Source organism: Salmo salar, chromosome 02, assembly GCF_965601325.2.
Source record: "Salmo salar chromosome 02, fSalSal1, whole genome shotgun sequence".
Taxonomy (NCBI): domain Eukaryota; kingdom Metazoa; phylum Chordata; class Actinopteri; order Salmoniformes; family Salmonidae; genus Salmo; species Salmo salar.
In genome coordinates, this window is record NC_138292.1 from 58,085,375 (window position 1) to 58,107,221 (window position 21,847).

Genomic DNA, 21,847 nt, shown 5'->3' on the forward strand with positions numbered 1-21,847 from the left:
TCTTGTTAGTTGACAGACATTTTCTGTTCATATCAGCCTTTTTATTTGTAATTGACAGTTTATTTTTAAATGGCCTTTTAATAACTATTTCTCCACAAATTGATCCTGATGTTTAAGATCTAAAACGCGATCTTGTGCTGTTCCATTTCAAATATGCATAACATGTTAGCAGTGATGACAAATCTGTCACTACCTAAAACCTGACATTCTAGAACACATTCTATAGTGAACTCCTTAGTTGGGCAGAGAAAGTGGGTGAGGTAAGGTGCGTTGCCGTGGGAATGGACAAACCAGTTTATGTCAGGAGGGTGTGTACCCATCTACCCACCTGCTTGACAGGCTTGTCACTCCGTCCAAACCACATACACATCAAAGAAACAGGATTTGCAAAACACCCAACACCCCTCTCTCTCCCAGTCTGTCACTGCTCACAAACAAGGGACATCTCTCCCCCACACACACACTGTCCTTCTCCATCGCTCCCTAGTTTCCCCTTTAGTCTGAGCCCTCAAGATGCCTGCCAAGTCGATCAGCACCCAAGCGGATGGGAAGACGTTTGAGCAGCTGAGGCAGGAGTGTCTACAGAAGAAGAAACTGTTTGAGGACCCAGACTTTCCTGCCTGTGACTCATCCCTCTACTACAGCCAGAGCGTGCCCATCAACTTTGAATGGAAGAGACCTGGGGTATGTAAGCTACAGTACAAATGGTCTCCCCCGAGGGAGCTAATGTGACTGAAAGAATACAGTAATTACAGTGGTAATTACAGTGTAATTGGAACATTTGCAGTTGATCGTTGAGAGTGAATGGCCTGGATGGGGTCTCTGTTTAGGTAGATTGTGCTAATGTCCACAGAAACATTTACACTATGCATTTCAATACATACTGCTGACCACACAACGCCATTGAGATGAAGTGCCTTGCCAAGGTTGATACTGCACTGTGTAACTATTAAGATCTGTGAGCAACTATTAAAACTAGCATACCTCAAACCTCTTAAGAAAACCATCTCTCCCTGTAACATTAGTGACTAAAATGGGAAAGATCCAACAAAGATCCTATTTGTGATCCTTAAGCATTTTTCTCTTGGTTGATCCTTGTGAATGAATACCTGTACCTTCTCTCTGTGTTTCTGCGTCCCAGTGACTGGGGACTTTGACTGATTTAAGACGCCAGGAATGTGAACACACCTTCCCGAAGCGGCAGAGTCTCTCCAAACCCCATCTCCTTTTTAAACCTGTTTCTCCGCTGTCCCTAAGCCTCTTATACCTGCTCCTATTCTTTTACAGCAACTTTGTGAGAATCCCGAATTCATAGTTGGTGGGGCTGATAGGACAGACATATGTCAAGGAGAACTAGGTTTGTATACATAGTACTTCTTATATGATACGAATAGTATATCATACATCGATATCCAAACACTAGAAATAACAATGACATTTGTTAGGGGACCACAAGAAAGCAGATTGTGGGCCTGATGTGGCCCCCGGGCCTTGAGTTGAAGACTTAAGACGCTATAGCATTACATACGACAGCTAAGACGGTAGGTTATGTCCATGGCTTTCAGTGTGTAAGTCCTGACTCATCACGTTTTTCACCCAGGGGACTGCTGGCTCCTGGCAGCCATTGCCTCTCTGACCCTCCATAAGGAGACCCTGGCCAGAGTGGTGCCCAACGACCAGGGCTTTGACCGCAGCTACGCTGGCATCTTCCACTTCCAGGTAGACTCGCCCACTACACAGCTATCAACTGCCCATCACATTTATTGACAGAAAATTGCATTTTATCTATATGACAATATTACATTATTCACAGAATGTTTGAGTCGTAAATGTTAATTGTTACATAGTACTTACTCTATTGACATCAGTGATTACACAATTCTTTAGTTGAAGGAAGTCATCCATAAGTATAGTCTGACATGTCTCTCCCCTCAGTTCTGGCAGCACAACAAATGGCTGGACGTGGTGGTGGATGACCGACTGCCTGCTGTGAGGAATCGCCTGGTGCTGCTTCACTCTGCCTCCAACAACGAGTTTTGGAGCGCACTGCTGGAGAAGGCCTATGCCAAGTATGTGTAACTTGTAAACTTTGAAAAGTACAGGTATAACATTAATGTAAACTAAAATAGGTGTTTTGTACAACTATTGTCACATTTGCTTGATAGTGTGGAGTTCATGTAAAACATGAGTATTGGTTGATTGTACCCAATTTTTCACCAAATGCATGCAGACACTAGCTGCAAAGCTTGGGTTAATTTTCAAATGCCTGCTATTTGACAGCCGTTATATCCCTTAGTTAACCCATTCCATCCCATTCCTTGTCCTGTCAGGTTGAACGGGAGCTATGAGTCCCTGAAGGGAGGCTCTACCCTAGAGGCCATGGAGGACTTCACCGGCGGCGTTGGGGAGACGTACGAGACCAAAAGCGCTCCAACCGACCTCTTCAACATCATGAAGAAGGCCTACGACAGAGGCTCAATGATGGGCTGCTCTATAGACGTAAGGACCTCCTAAACCAGTTTCAGTGGAAGACCATTATACATGGGGTCCTTAGACACCAGATCCTATATTTCCAAAGCGTCTCAGAATAGGAGTGCTGGTCAGATATAGGATCAGTTTTTGTCTTTTTAGATCACAATGAATAAGATAATATAGACAGGATGGACCTGATCCTAGATCTGCACTCCTACTACTATGAGACACTTTGTGAATACGGGTCCAGGTCTGAGAGACAGACTGATACAGATTGTGATTTTTCCTCTCTCCAGATCACCAGCTCTGCTGAGTCAGAGGCCCAGACAGCTTCAGGACTGGTGAAGGGACACGCCTACTCCATCACAGGCCTTGAGGAGGTTAACTACAGAGGAAAAAAGGTCAAGCTGATCCGGATCAGGAACCCTTGGGGACAGGTGGAATGGAACGGTGCCTGGAGTGACGAGTGAGTGCAGTTAATTTCCATCAGGCGTTGCTGAGATGAGTAGGAATAAAAACTAGCATACACTATGCATTATGGGAAAGTGGTTATTCTGTTATCTGTTTTCTCTCTTACAGGTCTAGGGAGTGGAATGTGATTGACAGTTCTGAGAAAAAACGCATTCTTCAGAACTCCATGGATGATGGTGAATTCTGGTTAGTAACAACAGCGATTTTAATAGTTTTAGTTTTACGTCTGGAACTACATCCCGCATGTTCATCAGCCATAGGCTTTCCAGTGGCCCTGAACAGTTACCGGACAAGGTCTGGGTCCAATCCTGTATACAGTGAAGACTTTTCTGAATCAAAATGGTTGCTTGTTTCAGGATGGAGTTTGAGGACTTCAAGGCCAACTACGACAAGATAGAGATCTGCAACCTGACGCCGGACTCTCTGATGGACGACACCAAGCGGAAGTGGGAGGTGAACATGTTCGAGGGCAACTGGATCCGTGGCTCCACCGCAGGCGGCTGCAGGAACTTCATAGGTGAGAGGACAAAGTTGCAGACAGAAATGTAATGAATAGACTTGACTTGATTCCCTATTATACATGAGAGATTAACATATATATTCTACACAGTACATTTCTATCTGAACGTCTGAGCCTCGTAATGTGACAGTCAGTTTGGTTCATACAAAGTTTGATGACCCAGATATAAGGAATGCCAATTGTATCTTTGATGAATCCACTGTGCCAGAAGTGACCAACCCTGATTCTGGAATGCCAGATAGTGTATATAGGTTTTTGTTCCAGCCCAGCAATAATACAACCATTTAAACTTGTCCCCCCCCAGATACATTTTGGACCAACCCCCAGTTCAAGCTGACCCTGCTGCATGCTGACGATAATAATGATAAGTGCAGCGTGGTCATCGCTCTGATGCAGAAGAACCGCCGTGCGCTGAGGAAAGAGGGACTGGACCTGCAAACCATCGGCTTTGCTCTTTACGAGGTAAGAGAGACAACAGGCAGAGACCATATGCACAAACAATAGGAATACATTGGTTTTCAATTTCCTAGTACATGCTACCTATAGGTACAGTTATTTTGTTCATCACAAAGTTACTCATTCGTTATTTGAAGGGTTTTTAAAAACACGTCCCTCCCTCTCTCTTCTCCCTCAGGCCCCTGCAGATGAGGACCACCTGGGGAAAGACTTCTTCCGTTACAATGGGTCCAAGGCTCGCAGTAAGACCTACATCAACGTGAGGGAGATCTCCGAGCGCTTCACCTTGCCCCCAGGGAAATACCTGCTGGTGCCCACCACCTTCCAGCCCCACAACGAGGCCGACTTCCTCATACGCATCTTCTCTGAGAAGGCAGCCGGAACCATGTAGGATATTTACGTTTGGGAGTATTGTCTGTGAATCAGTATTAGTTTTAAGAAGATAGTTGGTTAAGAGAAAGGTTGAATGAAAGCCCTTGATGGCTGTAGCCAATCTACACTAAGATTTATTTGACTTTTAATATTGCATGTAGCCTAAATTGTCATTCAATGTAAGATTTGCTGGACAAGTTAATGTTTGTGATTTGAAAAAGCTCATCACGGGATGTTGTCATCAACAGGGAAATGGGAAACACAGTAGATGCTGATTTGCCAGATGTAAGTACTCTGCTGTGGAATATCACAAAACTGCAATGCTGAGACGCTCTTTACTTCCTGTTGATGATGTATTGTGATGTATCTCTCAGCCTCCAATGCCCAGTCTACCAGAGGAGGAGACGGATGAGGAGAAGGGACTGAGGAGAATGTTTGAAAAGATTGCTGGTTCGGTAAGAAAATAAAAATATTATAAGAAATGAGGAGAGCTGTTTCTGATAACTGGCAATGTCACTGATTCAGATACTATGAGCATGTCGAAAGGAATACAGTAATGTCGTATCCCCTGGTCATAAGACTGTTAAATGGCTAACAACTACTGCTCTCCCTCTTATAATATCCCACTCCCACAGACTGTCCACACACTCTACCCACTCTGACACACACACCTTCACTGTCACTCTTACTCACACGCACACACACTTGCATACAGCCTCACTCACACACTCATTATTGATGCCACACACTTACACCCCCTCACACCTACGCTGCAGCTAAAATTATTAATGATTAGATTTATTACTACCATTTACACTGCGGTTAATTGATTATTGATTTCCATTAGTATCTATCTATTTCTGCTACTGGTCACTGTTACGCCTGTTTACATGTATATATTACCATTGGTACTGTATATTACCATAAGTATTTATATATTCCTGCTACCAGTCACTTTTCAGCCCTGTTTACATGTATATCCTACTACCAGTCATTTTTCAGCCCTGTTTACATGTTTATCCTACTACCAGTCACTTTTTATGTATAAACCCACCTCAACCACTCCAGTACCCCTGCACATTGAATAAGGTACTGACACTGACCTGTATATACAACCACTCCAGTACCCCTGCACATTGAATAAGGTACTGGTACTGACCTGTATATACAACCACTCCAGTACCCCTGCACATTGAATAAGGTACTGGTACTGACCTGTATATACAACCACTCCAGTACCCCTGCACATTGAATAAGGTACTGGCCTGTACATACAACCACTCCAGTACCCCTGCACATTGAATAAGGTACTGGCACTGACCTGAAAGAGCTCTCAATGTAAACATTTCACTGTACTGTTTTACACCTGTTGTGTCCTGTGGCGAATAAACTTTGACATGTGCACGCCCCTTATTGGTCATAGCTAGAATATAATTTTGTCTATTGTGTCTTCTCCTTAGGACCAGGCCATCTCTGCCAAGGAGCTTCAGCAGGTGTTGAATGGAGTACTTAGCAGGAGTAAGCAGCCCTCCTCTTAAAAGTCCATCCATTGTGTGTTATTACAACTCAGACGTTAGCATAAAGAGCAATTCAACGAATGTCATTTGAATACACATCCACAATCACATTGTTTGACTCTTGGCTTTTTAAAGCTAAATTACTTGCACACTGGGTCTGTGGGGTTATACTTTCATGGATTACAGATTCTATAATATTGTCATGATTATTTTAGGGATTTGTTATGATATTCCTCTCTTTTCCTTCAGGGAGAGAAATCAAGTTTGATGGTCTGAGTCTCAACACCTGCCATAGCATCATCAACCTGATGGATGTATCCTTCACCTGTCCGAAACGCCTATAATGAGGCTTTGGAAAATGCATTACTGTGATCAATATTGGATTCATGCTTTTACAATATACACTATATATACAAAAGTATGTGGACACTCCTTCAAATTAGGGGATTTTGTTATTTCAGCCACACTGGCAGACAGGTGTATAAAATAAAGCACACAGTCATGCAATCTCCATAGAGAAACATTGGAAGTAGAATGGCCTTACTGAAGAGCTCACTGACTTTCAACATGGCACTGTCATAGGATGCCACCTTTCCAACAAGTCAGTTCGTCAAATTTCTGCCCTGCTAGAGCTGCCTGTATGTGTTATTGCGAAATGGAAACGTCTAGGAGCAACAACGGCTCAGCCGGGAAGTGGTAGGCCACACAAGCTCACAGAACAGGACCGGCGAGTGCTGAAGCGAGTAAAAATTGTCTGTCCTCGGTTGCAATACTCACTACCGAGTTCCAAACTGCCTCCGGAAGCCACGTCAGCACAATAACTGTTCGTCGGGAGTTTCATGAAATGAATTTCCATGGCCGAGTAGCCGCACACAAGCCAAAGTTCACCATGCGCAATGCCAAGCGTCGGCTGAAGTGATGTAAAGCTTGCCACTATTGGACTCTGGACCAGTGGAAAAGTGTTTTTTCTAGAGTGATGAATCACGCTTCACCATGTGACAGTCTGATGGATGAATCTGGGTTTGGTGGATGCAGGAGAACACTACCTGATGGAATGCATAGTGCCAACTGTAAAGTTTGGTGGAAGAGGAATAATGGTCTGGGGCTGTTTTTCATGGTTTGGGCTAGGCCTCTAAGTTCCAGTGAAGGGAAATCTTAACACTACAGCCTACAATTACATTTTAGACAATTCTGTGTTTCCAACTTGTGGCAAAAGTTTGGGGAAGGACCTTTCCTGTTTCAGCATGACAATGCCTCCGTGCACAAAGCGAGGTCCATACAGAAATGTTTTGTCAATCGTGTGGAAGAACTTGACTGTCCTGCACAGAACCCTGACCTTAACCCCATCGAACACCTTTAGGATGAATTAGAACGCCGACTGCGAGCCAGTACAAATCGGCCAACATCAGTGCCCGACCTCACTAATGCTCTTGTAGCTGAATAGAAGCAAGTCCCTGCAGTAATGTTCCAACATTTAGTGGAAAGCCTTCCCAGAAGAGTGGAGGCCGTTATAGCAGCAAAGGGGGGACCAACTCAATATTAATGCCCATGATTTTGGAATGAGATGTTTGACGAGCATGTGTCCACATACTTTTGGTCATGTAGGTTATTTGCCTTGACAGATCAATCCAGGTTGACAATTCAGGGCAGCTTGAGTTTCAGGAGTTCAAGGTCTTCTGGGAAAAGATGAAAAAATGGATTGTAAGTACAGCATGACTACATGTTGCTGTCAGTTACAATATCATATACATTGTTATACAATAGCCTATGACGTCAATTTAATATTGAACATGTGTGTGGAGTGGTGATAACGATGTCTTTGTTGTTGGTTGCAGATGCTCTTCATTTCTTATGACACGGACCGGTCAGGGAAGATGTCCTCCTATGAGCTCCGCATAGCTCTGAAAGCAGCAGGTGAGAGACTATCGGGTGGTACATAGGGTTAGAACAGAATGTCTGCATAGAAGGTCATATCTCAATGGTAGAATGCTAGTGTTGAATCCCGTCTTTTGATCTTGAAGGTCTCTTTCTCTGTGAGTACTTCCACGCTTTCTCAAGAAGACATTTCAGGGGGGCAGAAAGACAAAGGTGTGAATCAGAGCCTAACTAGTAACATTCTGTCTCCACCATCCAAGGCATGCATCTGAACACCAAGCTCCTCCAGCTGCTTGGCTTGAGGTTCGCTGATGAGAACTACGACATCGACTTTGATGACTACCTCACCTGCATCGTCCGCCTGGAAAATATGTTCAGTGAGTACCAAGGGACTGTACCACCTTATGGGATATAGCTGCTCAAATAACTTGTATTTTCATGGAACAAGTAAACACTCAGATGTTTAGTGCTTTGGAGTTGTTGGACATACCCAATGTTATATTGGTTGTTGACAAAAAATATTTGTCCTCCCCCAGGGGTTTTCCAAGCATTGGACAAAAGCAAGACAGGCCAGGTCAACATGAACATACTGCAGGTATAATAAACATTACATTTTGTATAATATGTTTCCACTGTAAAGTCCATCCTGTGTGATGTGCCCACCAAGACATGATTTGCTTTTGATTATGAAATAACTTTTGTCTTTTCAGTTCCTCCTTCTTTCCATGAACGTCTGAAGAGGATCCAGCAGAAGAACAAAGTAAAATAATGGGCTTGGGATGCAATATGTGTTGCTTGCAAATACACTAATCTCGAGTCGTTCCCGCTGGGAACGCGGTTAGCGAATACACTAGTTATAATCCATGCATAAAACAAAGCTATGTTTTAATGTTGTATGCCTTTGTCTCTCTTGAATTCACTCTTTTGTTTTAAAACGAAACCAACATACTTGTGCCACAGTTTGGATCTTATGCCCCTTGTATTTGACAATCAGGAGAATGTGTTAAATTCTGTTTACAGAGTTGCTCCAATAATAAATAATGCACTGATCAAGTTTTAAATGTTTCATTTTGACACCCTGTATCAGTTGATTTCTCAGTTTGGGATTAAACAAAATAAAAATGTAATATCTGCTGTCTGTGTCTGAGCTTTAGATGTATATGTAAATATTCAAATGTAGAATACTTCATCTCAGCATGCTAAGAAGAAATTAAACAAATTGCCCTACTTAAATAAGCAAATATTTATGGTGGATCTCCAATGAGTCGATATTGATTTTGGTCTCTGATATCACACGCTGCAAGATTCTTCACTTGGTGCTGAGGATTGTCGATACCACGCTGTCTTGTTATTTAATGTAGCTACAAGGAGCTGTGGCTCAAAGCAGCCTGAAATATTTCCAGTCAGACATTCACGCTTGCCAGAGTTGAAATATCTAGCCAACATAGCTGTAGCGATTTGACAATGTGGCTTTGATTAAAGGCAAGTACAAAAGTATACTAACAGTAGTAATCTCTCCTTCTCTAGTCTACACATTATGGGTGATGCGAAATAAGTAATCTTACTGGCTTCTTCTCTGGCGAGCTCCCATTGGCTATTGCTCATCTCACACTACAAAAGCTTTGTAGATTTTGTGCTAATAAAACAGTCTGTATCACAACCGGCCGTGATTGGGAGCCCCATAGGGCGGCGCACAATTGGCCCAGCCACGTCCGGGTTTGGCCGGTGTAGGCCGATAGTGTAAATACGAATTTGTTCTTAACGGACTTGCCTTGTTAAATAAAGGTTACACAAAATATCGGGACGTCTTGAGCTGAATGATGCTGTGATTGATTCCTGTTCATTATCGATTAGTTTGGTCGTCTGGGCTATACCAACTGAAGAAGGGGAACACATGTATTAGGGAAAGGGGGACACCTATTCAGTTGTACAACTGAATGCATTCCACTGAAATGTGTCTTCCGCATTTAACCCAACCCATCTGAATCAGAGGTGCGGCGGGTTGCCTTAATCAACATCCACGTCATCGGCGCCCGGGGGAACTGCCTTGCTCAGGAGTTGCTTTATTATTCAGGAAAGTGTCAAGACCTGACCCTCAGAACTATCAACCTACTTGTTAACAAAATTAAGGAAGTTTCCTTTAAAATTATTCATAAATATTATCCTGACAACCACTATATGGAAAAAGTTTAAGAAAAACATAAACTCAAATTGTACCTTTTGTAATGACCACCCAGAAACGTGTTGCATTGTATTCATGTAAGGAAACTGTGGCAAGACATCAGTAGATTAAAATTGAACAGAGATTTTGCACTATTGTGTAGAGATGTACTGCTTGGATTCTTTACCTACGATAGAAATACGTTCAAACTATTTTATGTAATTAATCTAATTATTCGTTTTGCCAAATTTCATATTCACAAATGTAAATTTACAAACAAAACACATTTTCTTACCTTACAAAAAGCAATTGAACTATATTTTAAGACAAATACAAATAAGTGTATGTCTGTCCCTTATTAAGGTAATGTGATATTGTACCCCCTAGCCCAATTGTCCTTTGTATATTATTCACATATACTTGTGTTCCCCATGTACTTTCTGCATTGATGTGTAAATAAAAAAATAACTGCCTTGCTCTGGGGCAGAACAACAGATTTTTACCTTGTCAGCTCGGGGATTCGATCCAGCAACCTTTCGGTTACTGGCCCAACGCTCCAACCCGCCAGGCTACTTACATTCCAGTTGCTTGGTTTTCAATGAAAAATTATTTCATACAGAGAATACATACTTTGACAACATAATATATTAATACAAATTCAAGAATGTATCGCAATCTGATGTTGTATGAAGTGAACAAACTACACCCCTTTTGTCCTGTGAAATGGTTTGTTCCAAAAATGGTAGAAGCAGCGTGTGAGGAAGGAGTCCGCGTGGATAAACAACATTGACCTTTTTTAAAATAATTTAATCCCCGTAAATTACAATTTTACCGCGAGATAAACTGTAACATACGTTTTTGTAGAAATACTTTGAAAGTGTGTTCACAGCGGTCCAATTGAACTATGGTAAGTCGACAGACAGACAGGTAGGATAGGTAGCTAACGTACTAACGTTACATAAATAATGCCAACTGTTGTGCTTGTCAATGTCTACTAAATCAAATATGTTAGCTAGCTAATATGCTGTTTCAAGTGTGGGTGAGATTGATCGTTTTCGCAATAGCCAACCAACTAGCTTGTGTGTTGGTTGTTAGCTAGTTAAGCTAAGTTAGCTAACTAACTAGTCCATGAACAACATCAATTTACATTTCAGAACAGTTCTTCCTTTCTGTGTACTGCCTAACCCACATGTACAAAGGGCTTGTGATGAACAGTGACCACTCAACACAGGTCACTGACATATTGCTGCAGTTGACCCAAAGACTATGTAACAAGTTACATGATCTACATGTCTTTCTTTTCTAGCCTAATAAAAGGAAGAAGGCATTCATTGACAAGAAGAAAGCGGTGACCTTCCACCTGGTCCACAGAAGTCAGAGGGACCCACTCGCTGCTGACGAGAAAGCACCGCAGCATGTCCTCCTACCCGCACAAAAGGTAAGAACGTGGTATTACAGTGGTTCCCAACCTTTTCCGGTTACTGAGTATGGTTACGTGTCCAAAATAATGAGATTATTGTGGATAGTCAGATTAATATAATAGTTTGATTAAAATGTATATACATGTTTTGCAAGAAGAACAATTCCCCTAATAGTCCTGTTTACATGGACACATCTGGAAAGGCTACCTGTTGGCTTAAAATCCCTAATCAAAATAAACGTTCTACCACAGTGAACATGTTGTTTTTGGGAAGCATATTTGATTCTGAGTTCGGACATGTAAAGTTTGTATGTGGAAAAACGACTTCTAAAACGCATATGTTTAGTTGTACCTAACTCATTTCACTCGTGCTAAAGAGGGAGGCTCGCTCCGCTGGTGCTAATACATGCTCAGATCAGAGACACTTCTGGAACGCCGATTTAAGTTGTTTCCATGTCCTAATAATTTGAAAGATTGCTCAGAAAAGCAAGTGTTTTAATCGGCGATTTAATATGATTTTACGCCGATTTAAGATAAACAGTAAGGTGTTTACATGAGTATTGCATAGAAAACGTATTCACTGTACCGTCAACTGAATTTTGCTCTGCCCGGAGTACCATCGAAGTACCCACTCGTGTGCATTTTACCAGTAGGCCTATGGTCTCATGAGTCTTCAGAGTCCGTGTTTCTACATCTGCATTGCTTGCTGTTTGGGATTTTAGGCTGAGTTTCTGTATAAGGACTTTGTGACCTCTGCTGATGTAGAAAGGGCTTTATAAATACATTTCATTGAGATTCGTGTCAAGTATCCCCTGTGGATAGACCAAGTACCCCCAGGGGTTCTAGTACCCACTGTGTTAGTACATGTACCAGACTTTACTAAGGTATTTAGTGTTGCAATGGAAGAATTGGCCAAGGACAACCAAGATATTTGGTGCATAAAATCCTGCTTTATGTGCACAATTGTATGTTTTGTCTCATGATCCGTAACCACTTACTCTACTGTCTGTGTTCAGGTGGAGGTGGAGAAGCGGCGAGAGGAGCAGAGGGAGTTTGGGGTGTTTTTTGACGACGACTACAACTATCTGCAGCACCTGAGAGAAACGGCTCGGCCCGTAGAGTGGGCTTCATCCGGCAAATCACAGAGAGGCAAACGTACCCATGACCTCCAGGATGGGGAGGATTATGACGATGAGGAAGATGAGGAGGAAAAGGCTACTCCTGTAAGTTTAGCAGGAGGTCCAGTGGTTGTCCCTGAGTGGAGCGGTTGTGTAAATGTTTGGGGCTATATATTGGACCAAACCGCTGATGGTGTAAATACCAGTTGAAATGATCTGGTCCTTTGCTAACACTAGCTAGCTGGAGTAGTTTTTAGAGGCTTGCATTTGTGAGATCAAATTTCCCCAGTTTCCCCAATACATAGTGTATTTTAGGTTGTGGTAGGAGTGACTGTAGGATGGGTTATGGGGGCAACATTAGATATCATGATTACATTTCTCTTAATAACCACTACACATTTTATAGCAACAGTGAGTAGGGTAGCCAGTATTTTTGAGGTAATTGTGATAAACGGAAGTATTAAACCTATTATGCTTTTGTAACTTCAGCAGACCGTCTCCTTCAACTTGCCCTCCTCTGTGTTTGCGTCAGAGTTTGAGGAGGAGGTGGGAATGTTGAACAAAGCTGCCCCCATCTCAGGTAAGAGGCCTCCGTCAGTAACAAAACCAAACGCCAGGTCGGGGATTATTCTAAATCGGTGAATTCCTCCAAGTTTTTAACTCTTGTCCCTCCTCTCATGTTTTGTCTCAAAGGACCCAGGCTGGACATGGACCCAGACATTGTAGCTGCTCTCGATGAGGACTTTGACTTTGACGACCCAGACAACATCCTGGATGACGACTTCATTTTGAAGGCCAACGATGTCAAAGGAGCTGTTGGCGTGTGGTAAGAATATATACTTTATATCAGTTTTATTTATTTTTAGCAACCCTTAGTCCCATTAATTTGGGCTATACCCATCAAGTTACAATTGGAGAGAGAGGATTGCTTTTTTGGGTTTCAGTTTCTTACTAAGAGCTGGTTAACATCTGCTAATTGAAGTCCTGTCACAATAGAGCTGTGCTCTCCCAAGTCTCTTTGTGCTGTTGGAAACCTCTCTCTCTCTCATTGCAGTGATGATGATGAAGAGTGGGAGGATACAGATGAAGAGGAGAGCGACTCTGAGGGGGACGTTGACTCTGAGGGCGGTGTCTCTGGTGATGAGGACGGCGAGGGGCGCCCCCGGGAGTTCATGTTCATGGACGAGGAGACAAAAACTCGCTTCACAGAATACTCCATGACCTCGTCAGTCATGAGGAGGAACGAACAGCTCACACTGCTGGACGACCGCTTTGAGAAGGTCAGTGAGCCCCGGACATACTTTTGGGGGTTGGACCTGGGTTGCATTTTGTGACCTTTGGTGAAAGATAAACTGTGGGTGACTGGCTGATCTAACAGCATAAACACTCAGGTAGGGCTGTGGAGGTCACAAAATGTAGTCAGTCGGTGATTTGTCAAGCAAATAACTGTCGGTCTCACGGTGATTGACCGTTAATTAACATAAACATATTTAGCATCTCCTGGCTTCCGCATTTTAAGAAGTCTAATACACGTTGGGCTGTATGCTTTGATGTTTAATACGTTGTAAGGCTGCATGATGAGACTCTAATGATGATTTGAAACAAGTTGCTTGAAAATGCATGAGCTCTGCTTTGTTTTTTTCCCACAAGCTGTACACACTCCAATAGTCTCTCATTGACAATTCGACAAGCACTTGATAATGCCTCGAATTTCACGGCGGCATCCCCTTTGTGGATGTAATGCACCCTAAAAAAAATCCATACCTTTTGCGGCCCGTTGTTCCGCATTGTGCCCTGAGTGCACTGCGCAAGCCGAAGCGTCTCTCCCTCACACGGCTCTCCGTCACGTGACCGGGTCTTGTTCACAGGCTACAAGTTAAGACAGACGCAACTGCGGGCGTCCTTATCCAATTCCGAAGTGCATATTGAAGATATTGGAAGAACTGTCCACATTTACTTTTTGTCAGCCAAGAAGATGAGTAGGCCTATAAACAGCAAAAGCACTAGCCTATGTCAATCAACTATCCCCCATAGTACAAAAGTTGACCTATTCTGTGCGAGAAATAAATATTCCAAACATAGTCTGGGACAGTTGTGGGATGCAATGGATCCAAAATGAATACAACCACAAACATACATTTTTTTAAATAATATGCAATGTGGCTGAAGCAACAGATCAGAACATTTAGCTTAAAATGTTGATAAACTATTCGGCTTTTTCTTCACATTATAAGCGCAAATATTCCATTAGCGGAAAACACCATTATCAAAAGTGACCGCAAATGCGATTATGAATGTAATGCTTTCACGATAGAGGTGCATTTTTATGGTGAAAATGATCTTCCCCAAACGTGAAACTTGCGCTGCTTTTGTATGCACGTTAGGCTCTACACCCCTTGTAAAGTGGATTAATGTGCTTAATTTTAAGAAGTTATTTGGCCACTTTAATTGTGATACAAACCTTATTAAAACATATAGGCCGATGGGCTAACAAGTCGCAGAATTTTTGTAAAAAAAAAATTATGCTGGGCATCATTCACAAGTGAAGGGCTAATATTGTCACCCATCAGACTATTCTTGATTTAATCTTGTCTTTGCATATACTAAATAATATGTGTAACATTTTTACTTATTTAGATTTGACCATTATCATGCACCTGCATCGAAACACGGGCAGCGGGGAAAAATACATGTCATCTATGCACTTAAATAATGATGGAGGACGTTTTTCCCCGTGGTTTATTTTCATGCCAGCCAGGTAGGCTATACTCCTGTTGTAAAGAGAAGCAATGTGCTTAATATTAGGAAAGTTGATAAATAAATATAGTAGGCCTAGCCTATACAAGCTGATGGGATCCTCTTTTTATTAGCGGCCATCACTCTGTTTTCTCCTGCAATTGCATAGCCTATAGAAATGTGCCGCAACATGAGCTCATTGGCTCTCATGAAGTGTTTGATTAGATCGACTACATTTCAAATCAATCAATCAAATGTATTTTTATATAGCCCTTCGTACATCAGCTGATATCTCAAAGTGCTGTACAGAAACCCAGCCTAAAACCCCAAACAGCAAGCAAAGCATGTGAAAGAAGCACGGTGGCTAGGAAAAACTCCCTAGGAAAAACTCCCTAGAAAGGCCAAAAACCTAGGAAGAAACCTAGAGAGGAACCAGGCTATGAGGGGTGGCCAGTCCTCTTCTGGCTGTGCAGGGTGGATATTATAACAGAACATGGTCAAGATGTTAAAATGTTCATAAATGACCAGCATGGTCAAATAATAATAATCATAGTAGTTGTCGAGGGTGCAACAAGCACGTCCGGTGAACAGGTCAGGGTTCCATAGCCGCAGGCAGAACAGTTGAAACTGGAGCAGCAGCACGGCCAGGTGGACTGGGGACAGCAAGGAGTCATCATACCAGGTAGTCCTGAGGCATGGTCCTAGGGCTCAGGTCCTCCGAGAGAAAGACAGAAAGAGAGAATTAGAGAGAGCATATTTAAATTCACACAGGACACCTGATAAGACATGAGAAATACTCCAGATGTAACAGACTGACCCTATCGCGCCCCCCCCCCCCCACACATAAACATTTGCATAGATGTCAGAGTGATTAGAGGGACAATAGAGTGCTGAGTACCAGGCAGTTAGCAAGTTTGGTAGGCTACTAATGACCAGCAGCAGCATCAGCTTGGAGATGCCTAATTACCGTGACTAAACGGTCATGTGGAATTTGACTGCCTTCATGACTCGTGACCACCGGTGTGGCGGTCACCGCAACAGCCCTGGACTCAGGTGCTGATTTCAACTTATGATAATTATTTCAATGAATATCATTGTATCGTTTCCAGAACTTGTTTCTTTCTGTCTCCCATAGTTTTTTGAGCAGTTTGATGATGATGAGATTGGGGCCCTGGACAACGCTGAGCTGGAAGGGCATATCGAGCCAGACAGTGCTCGCCTGGAGGAGGTCATCAAAGACTACTTCAAACAGAAGGAGTTAGAGTGAGTGAGTGAGTGAGTGAGTGAGTGAGTGAGTGAGTGAGTGAGTGAGTGAGTGTGTGTGTGTGTGTGTGTGTGTGTGTGTGTGTGTGTGTGTGTAACTCCTTTAGCCATAGCAATACTCTTAGATAAAGACAGAAGTGGAGGTCCTCATTGGAAACAATGGATTACCATAAGCAAGTCTTTGTGTGTTTAACTATAGAAATGACAGTAATTGAATCAACTGTGTTCTTTTAGCTACCAGAGACCTGATGCCCTGGGTCCTAAAGAGCTGCCAGTGGTGAGGGAGGAGGAGGAGGATGAAGATGAAGAGGAACAGGAGATGGAGACCATTGTCCTGACGGCACCAGCAGAGAAGTGGGACTGTGAAACCATTATCAGTAAGTTAGTCTACTAAACGTGTTGCTGTTGTCTGTTCAGTAACTAACACTTTAAGATTACCATTGTAGTACATGCCTGATGACATAATTCTGTTCTGATGACATACGAATTGGCTATATCTTTATTACCATAATTACTACATTTTTCTTTTTTTTTTATGAATATTGAAATCCTTTCTTTACTATCCAAGGTACCTATTCAAATTTGTATAACCATCCAAAAATCATCAAAGATCCACCAAAGGTAAGAAATGTTTTCCTCTGTTGGTTGTTTGAGCGAAGATAACCGAAAGAAATGCATTGTCACGTAGTAAGTTGCATGTCTAACATTAAACATTTTGTGAGGCTTTTAGCTCGTCTTCCTACCCAACATTAGCTACTAAGTTGTGAATTCAAGGCATCAGCTCTGGGCCATTGTTGCTGTTGATTTAGTGTATTTCTGTGTTCTCTTATCAGGCAAAGCCCATCCGAGTGTCGACCAGGACAGGCATTCCTCTGGACGTCCTTCCCGGGAGGGGCCCGACAGCCAAGCAGGCGGAGCGCATGGAGCGTATCAACGACTCAGACCTGCCCCGAGTCGCCACACAGCCCCGACCTCGAGAGGAGAGCAAGGAGGAACGGAAAGCCAGGAAACAGGCCATCAGAGAAGAGCGCAAGGTGGGTTACTATACTCATGACTAATAGCTCTGTCTCGTCCTCCCTACTGGGTGTTCATGTTGACGATTCATTTATTGTTGGCTTGGTAACAAAATGGTTGAAAAAGCTCCTGGAACAATCGTCATATGTTGGAATACTGTGCTCCGTTTTTTTTTATAAACAGTTGAAGTCGGAAGTTTACATACACTTAGGTTCGTTTTTCAACCACTCCACAAATTTCTTGTTAACAAACTATAGTTTTGGCAAGTCGGTTAGGACATCTACTTTGTGCATGACACAAGTAATTTTTCCAACAATTGTTTACAGACAGATTATTTCACTTATAATTCACTCTATCACAATTCCAGTGGGTCAGAAGTTTACATACACTTAGTTGACTGTGCCTTTAAACAGCTTGGAAAATTCCAGAAAATTATGTCATGGCTTTAGAAGCTTCTGATAGGCTAATTGACATCATTTGAGTCAATTGGAGGTGCACCTGTGGATGTATTTCAAGGCCTACCTTCAAACTCAGTGCCTCTTTGCTTTACATCATGGGAAAATCAAAAGAAATCAGCTAAGACCTCAGAAAAATAATTGTAGACCTCCAAGTCTGGTTCATCCTTGGGAGCAATTTCCAAACACTTGAAGGTACCACGTTCATCTGTACAAACAATAATACGCAAGTATAAACACCATGGGACCACGCAGCCGCCATACCGCTCAGGAAGGAGACGCGTTCTGTCTCCTAGAGATGAATGTACTTTGGTGCAAAAACTACAAATCAATCCTAGAACAACAGCAAATGACCTTGTGAAGATGCTGAGGGAAACGGGTACAAAAGTATCTATATCCACAGTAAAACGAGTCCTATATTGACATAACTTGAAAGGCCGCTCAGCAAGGAAGAAGCCACTGCTCCAAAACCGCCATAAAAAAGCCAGACTATGGTTTGCAACGGCACATGGGGGCAAAGATCGTACTTTTTGGAGAAGTGTCCTCTGGTCTGATGAAGCAAAAATAGAACTGTTTGGCCGTAATGACCATCCTTAAGTTTGGAGGAAAAAGGGGCTTGCAAGCTGAAGAACACCATCCCAACCGTGAAGCACGGGGGTGGCAGCATCATGTTGTGGGGGTGCTTTGCTGCAGGAGGGACTGGTGCACTTCACAAAATAGATGGCATCATGAGTGAGGAATATTAGGTGGATATATTGAAGCAACATCTCAAGACATCAGTCAGGAAGTTAAAGCTTGGTTGCAAATGGCTCTTCCAAATGGACAATGACACCAAGCATACTTCCAAAGTTGTGGCAAAATGGCTTAAGGACAACAAAGTCAAGGTATTGGAGTGGCCATCACAAAGTCCTGACCTCAATCCTATAGAAAATCTGTGGACAGAACTGGAAAGGCGTGTGCTAGCAAGGAGGCCTACAAACCTGACTGTTACACCAGCTCTGTCAGGAGGAATGGGCCAAAATACACACAACTTATTATGGGAAGCTTGTGGAAGGCTACCTGAAACGTTTGACCCAAGTTAGACAATTTAAAGGCAATGCTACCAAATACTAATTGAGTGTATGTAAACTTCTGACCCACTGGGAATGTGATGAAAGAAATAAAAGCTGAAACGAATCATTCTCTCTACTATTTTTCTGACATTTCACATTCTTAAAATTAAAGTGGTGATCCTAACTGATCTAAAACAGGGAATTGTTACTTGGATTAAATGTCAGGAATTGTGAAAGACTGAGTTTTTAAATGTATTTGGCTAAGGTGTATGTAAACTTCCGACTTCAACTGTATATATTTTTTTTTTCTCCCAGAGCTGTATGTATAGATATGTAAAGAGACCACTGAAATATTATCCGTTTCTCTGGTTTTACTATTTATAGGCATGTTTGGGTAAAATGATAGAATAAAATTAAAAATATCAACTACTGACATTTCTCCCAAATTCCAAATAAATATATTGTCATTTAGAGCATTTATTTGCAGAAAATGACAACTGGTCAAAATCACAAAAAAGATGCAGTAGTCTCTTAATTTTTTTCCAGAGCTGTGTATATTATATCTCAGTAAAAAAAAGAAACGTCCACTCACTGTCAACTGCGTTTATTTTCAGCAAACGTAACATGCGTAAATATTTGTATGAACATAAGATTCAACAACTGAGATATAAACTGAACAAGTTCCACAGACATGTGACTAACAAATTGAATGTGTCCCTGAACAAAGGGGGGGTCAAAATCAAAAGTAACAGTCAGTATCTGGTGTGGCAACCAGCTGCATTAAGTACTGCAGTGCATCTCCTCATGTACTGCACCAGATTTGCCAGTTCTTGCTGTGAGATGTTACCCCACTCTTCCACCTGCAAGTTCCCAGACATTTCTAGGGGGAATGGCCCTAGCTCTCATCCTCCGATCCAACAGGTCCCAGATGTGCTCAATGGGATTGAGATCCGAGCTCTTCGTTGGCCATGGCAGAACACTGACATTCCTGTCTTGTAGGAAATCACGCATAGAATGAGCAGTATGGCTGGTGGCATGTCAGGATGAGCCTGCAGGAAGGGTACCACATGTGGGAGGAGGATGTCTTCCCTGTAACGCACAGCGTTGAGATTGCCTGCAATGACGACAAGCTCAGTCCGATGATGCTGTGACACACCGCCCCAGACCATGACGGACCCTCCACCTCCAAATCGATCCCGCTCCAGAGTACAGGCCTTGGTCTAACGCTCATTCCTTCGGACGATAAACGCGTATCCGACCATCACCCCTGGTGAGACAATACCGCGACTCGTCTGTGAGGAGCACCTTTTGCCAGTCCTGTCTGGTCCAGCGACGGTGGGTTTGTGCCCATAGGTGACGTTGTTGCCGGTGTTGTCTGTTGAGGACCTGCCTTACAACAGGCCTACAAACCCTCAATCCAGTCTCTCTCAGCCTATTGCGGACAGTCTGAGCACTGATGGAGGGATTGTGCGTTCCTGGTGTAACTCAGTTGTTGTTGTTGCCATCCTGTGCCTGTCTCACAGGTGTGATGTTCGGCTGTACCGATCCTGTGCAGGTTTTGTTACACGTGGTCTGCCACTGCAAGGATGATCAGCTGTCCGTCCTGTCTCCCTGTAGCGCTGTCTTAGGCGTCTCACAGTACGGACATTGCAATTTATTGCCCTGGCCACATCTCCAGTCCTCATGCCTCCTTGCAGCATGCCTAAGTCACATTCACGTAGATGAGCAGTGACCCTGGGCATCTTTTGGTGTTTTTCAGAGTCAGTAGAAAGGCCTCTTTAGTGTCCTAAGTTTTCACAACTGTGGCCTTAATTGCCTACCGTCTGTAAGCTGTTAATGTCTTAAAGACCGTTCCACAGGTGCATGTTCATTAATTGTTTATGGTTCATTGACACAAGCATGGGAAACAGTGTTTAAACATTTTACAATGAAGATCTGTGAAGTTATTTGGATTTTTACAAATTATCATTGAAAGACGGTTTCTTTTTTTTGCTGAAATTATATGCATTGTATAACTACCTTTTTTTTTGTAAGTGTCATCTATGAATACGGTTCAAGTATTTAGATATCTTGCAGAATGCTTTTTGTCCTTCACCATTGACACCATATTGCTGAATGTTTCTACAGGAGCGAAGAACAGAAAAAAAGGCCAACAAAGAGGCGTTCAAACAGGAAAAGGTCTATCAAGAGAAACAAATGTTGAACCTGCGTTCCAATGTTCAGGGTCTAAAGCTGTCTTAGCTGCCCAGATGCAAGATGAATTGGGACTGACTTTGTACTCATCTTTTTATACTGATGGACAACAACCCTGCAACCGCCATTTTGCAGAGGACCCCAACACGAGGACTATGGGCTGTGTGGCATTTTTTTGTGAAGTGTTCAGAGATGTAGCCTGGTCCCTGGTCCTAGATCTGTTTGTGCTCTCCCCAACTCCTATGGTCATTCTCACGCCAACTCCTATCACTGTGACAGTAAGACTGCAAGAATGCACAAACAGATCTGGGACCAGGCTAATTCAGAAGTAAAAAATAAATAAATGTATAGATCAACTGTTCTGAAGTTAGCATGTCAATCATCAGAGTGCAGTTCACTAACCCTTCTTACCTTTTTACAATAATGCTAAAGATTCTTCCTGGTCTTTTTTTTGTTGAGTAAAATTAGAGAAAAGTCCTTGAATATCTTTAGTAAATACTGAGTCTGTTTTATTTTACAGTTGTGTGTGACATTCATTTGGTTATTCAGTTATATTTCAATGCCCAACCACCCAAAAGATTTTTACATCCTGAGTAAAGTTTACTGAAGATTAGTTCAGCTCATAGATTTGGACTGGCGATAGATTTACAGAAATCTCCCAGGGACCATAAAAACAGAAATAATACAGAAAATAACATGATACAAAGTGTCAATCATTATCTAACCAGGTTAATGGCAGTTGGCCTGAAGCT

General features: G+C 42.5%; 2 protein-coding genes across 3 annotated transcripts; both read left to right on the forward strand.

Moving 5' to 3' along the window:
• The first annotated feature begins 196 nt into the window (after positions 1-196).
• Positions 197-8,817, forward strand: LOC106587445 (calpain-9). Its single transcript, XM_014175846.3, has 19 exons — positions 197-684; positions 1,288-1,357; positions 1,601-1,719; positions 1,936-2,069; positions 2,331-2,499; positions 2,769-2,938; positions 3,052-3,129; positions 3,300-3,460; positions 3,768-3,925; positions 4,098-4,306; positions 4,540-4,576; positions 4,666-4,746; positions 5,752-5,809; positions 6,058-6,122; positions 7,441-7,509; positions 7,644-7,722; positions 7,944-8,060; positions 8,220-8,278; positions 8,394-8,817. The coding sequence occupies exons 1-19, from the start codon at positions 514-516 to the stop codon at positions 8,418-8,420; spliced, it is 2,031 nt and encodes a 676-aa protein (XP_014031321.3). The 5' UTR covers positions 197-513; the 3' UTR covers positions 8,421-8,817.
• Positions 8,818-10,531: 1,714 nt separating this feature from the next.
• Positions 10,532-21,612, forward strand: LOC106587453 (protein LTV1 homolog). Of its 2 annotated transcripts, none has more exons than XM_014175856.3 (11): positions 10,532-10,751; positions 11,151-11,282; positions 12,281-12,487; positions 12,872-12,962; positions 13,076-13,208; positions 13,437-13,662; positions 16,254-16,381; positions 16,616-16,758; positions 16,950-17,002; positions 17,215-17,415; positions 21,030-21,612. In XM_014175856.3, the coding sequence occupies exons 1-11, from the start codon at positions 10,749-10,751 to the stop codon at positions 21,141-21,143; spliced, it is 1,431 nt and encodes a 476-aa protein (XP_014031331.1). In that variant the 5' UTR covers positions 10,532-10,748; the 3' UTR covers positions 21,144-21,612. The 2 variants fall into 2 exon arrangements, with proteins under 2 accessions (XP_014031331.1, XP_014031340.1); XM_014175865.3 differs by having other exon boundaries at positions 12,875-12,962.
• The last annotated feature ends 235 nt before the right edge of the window (positions 21,613-21,847 follow it).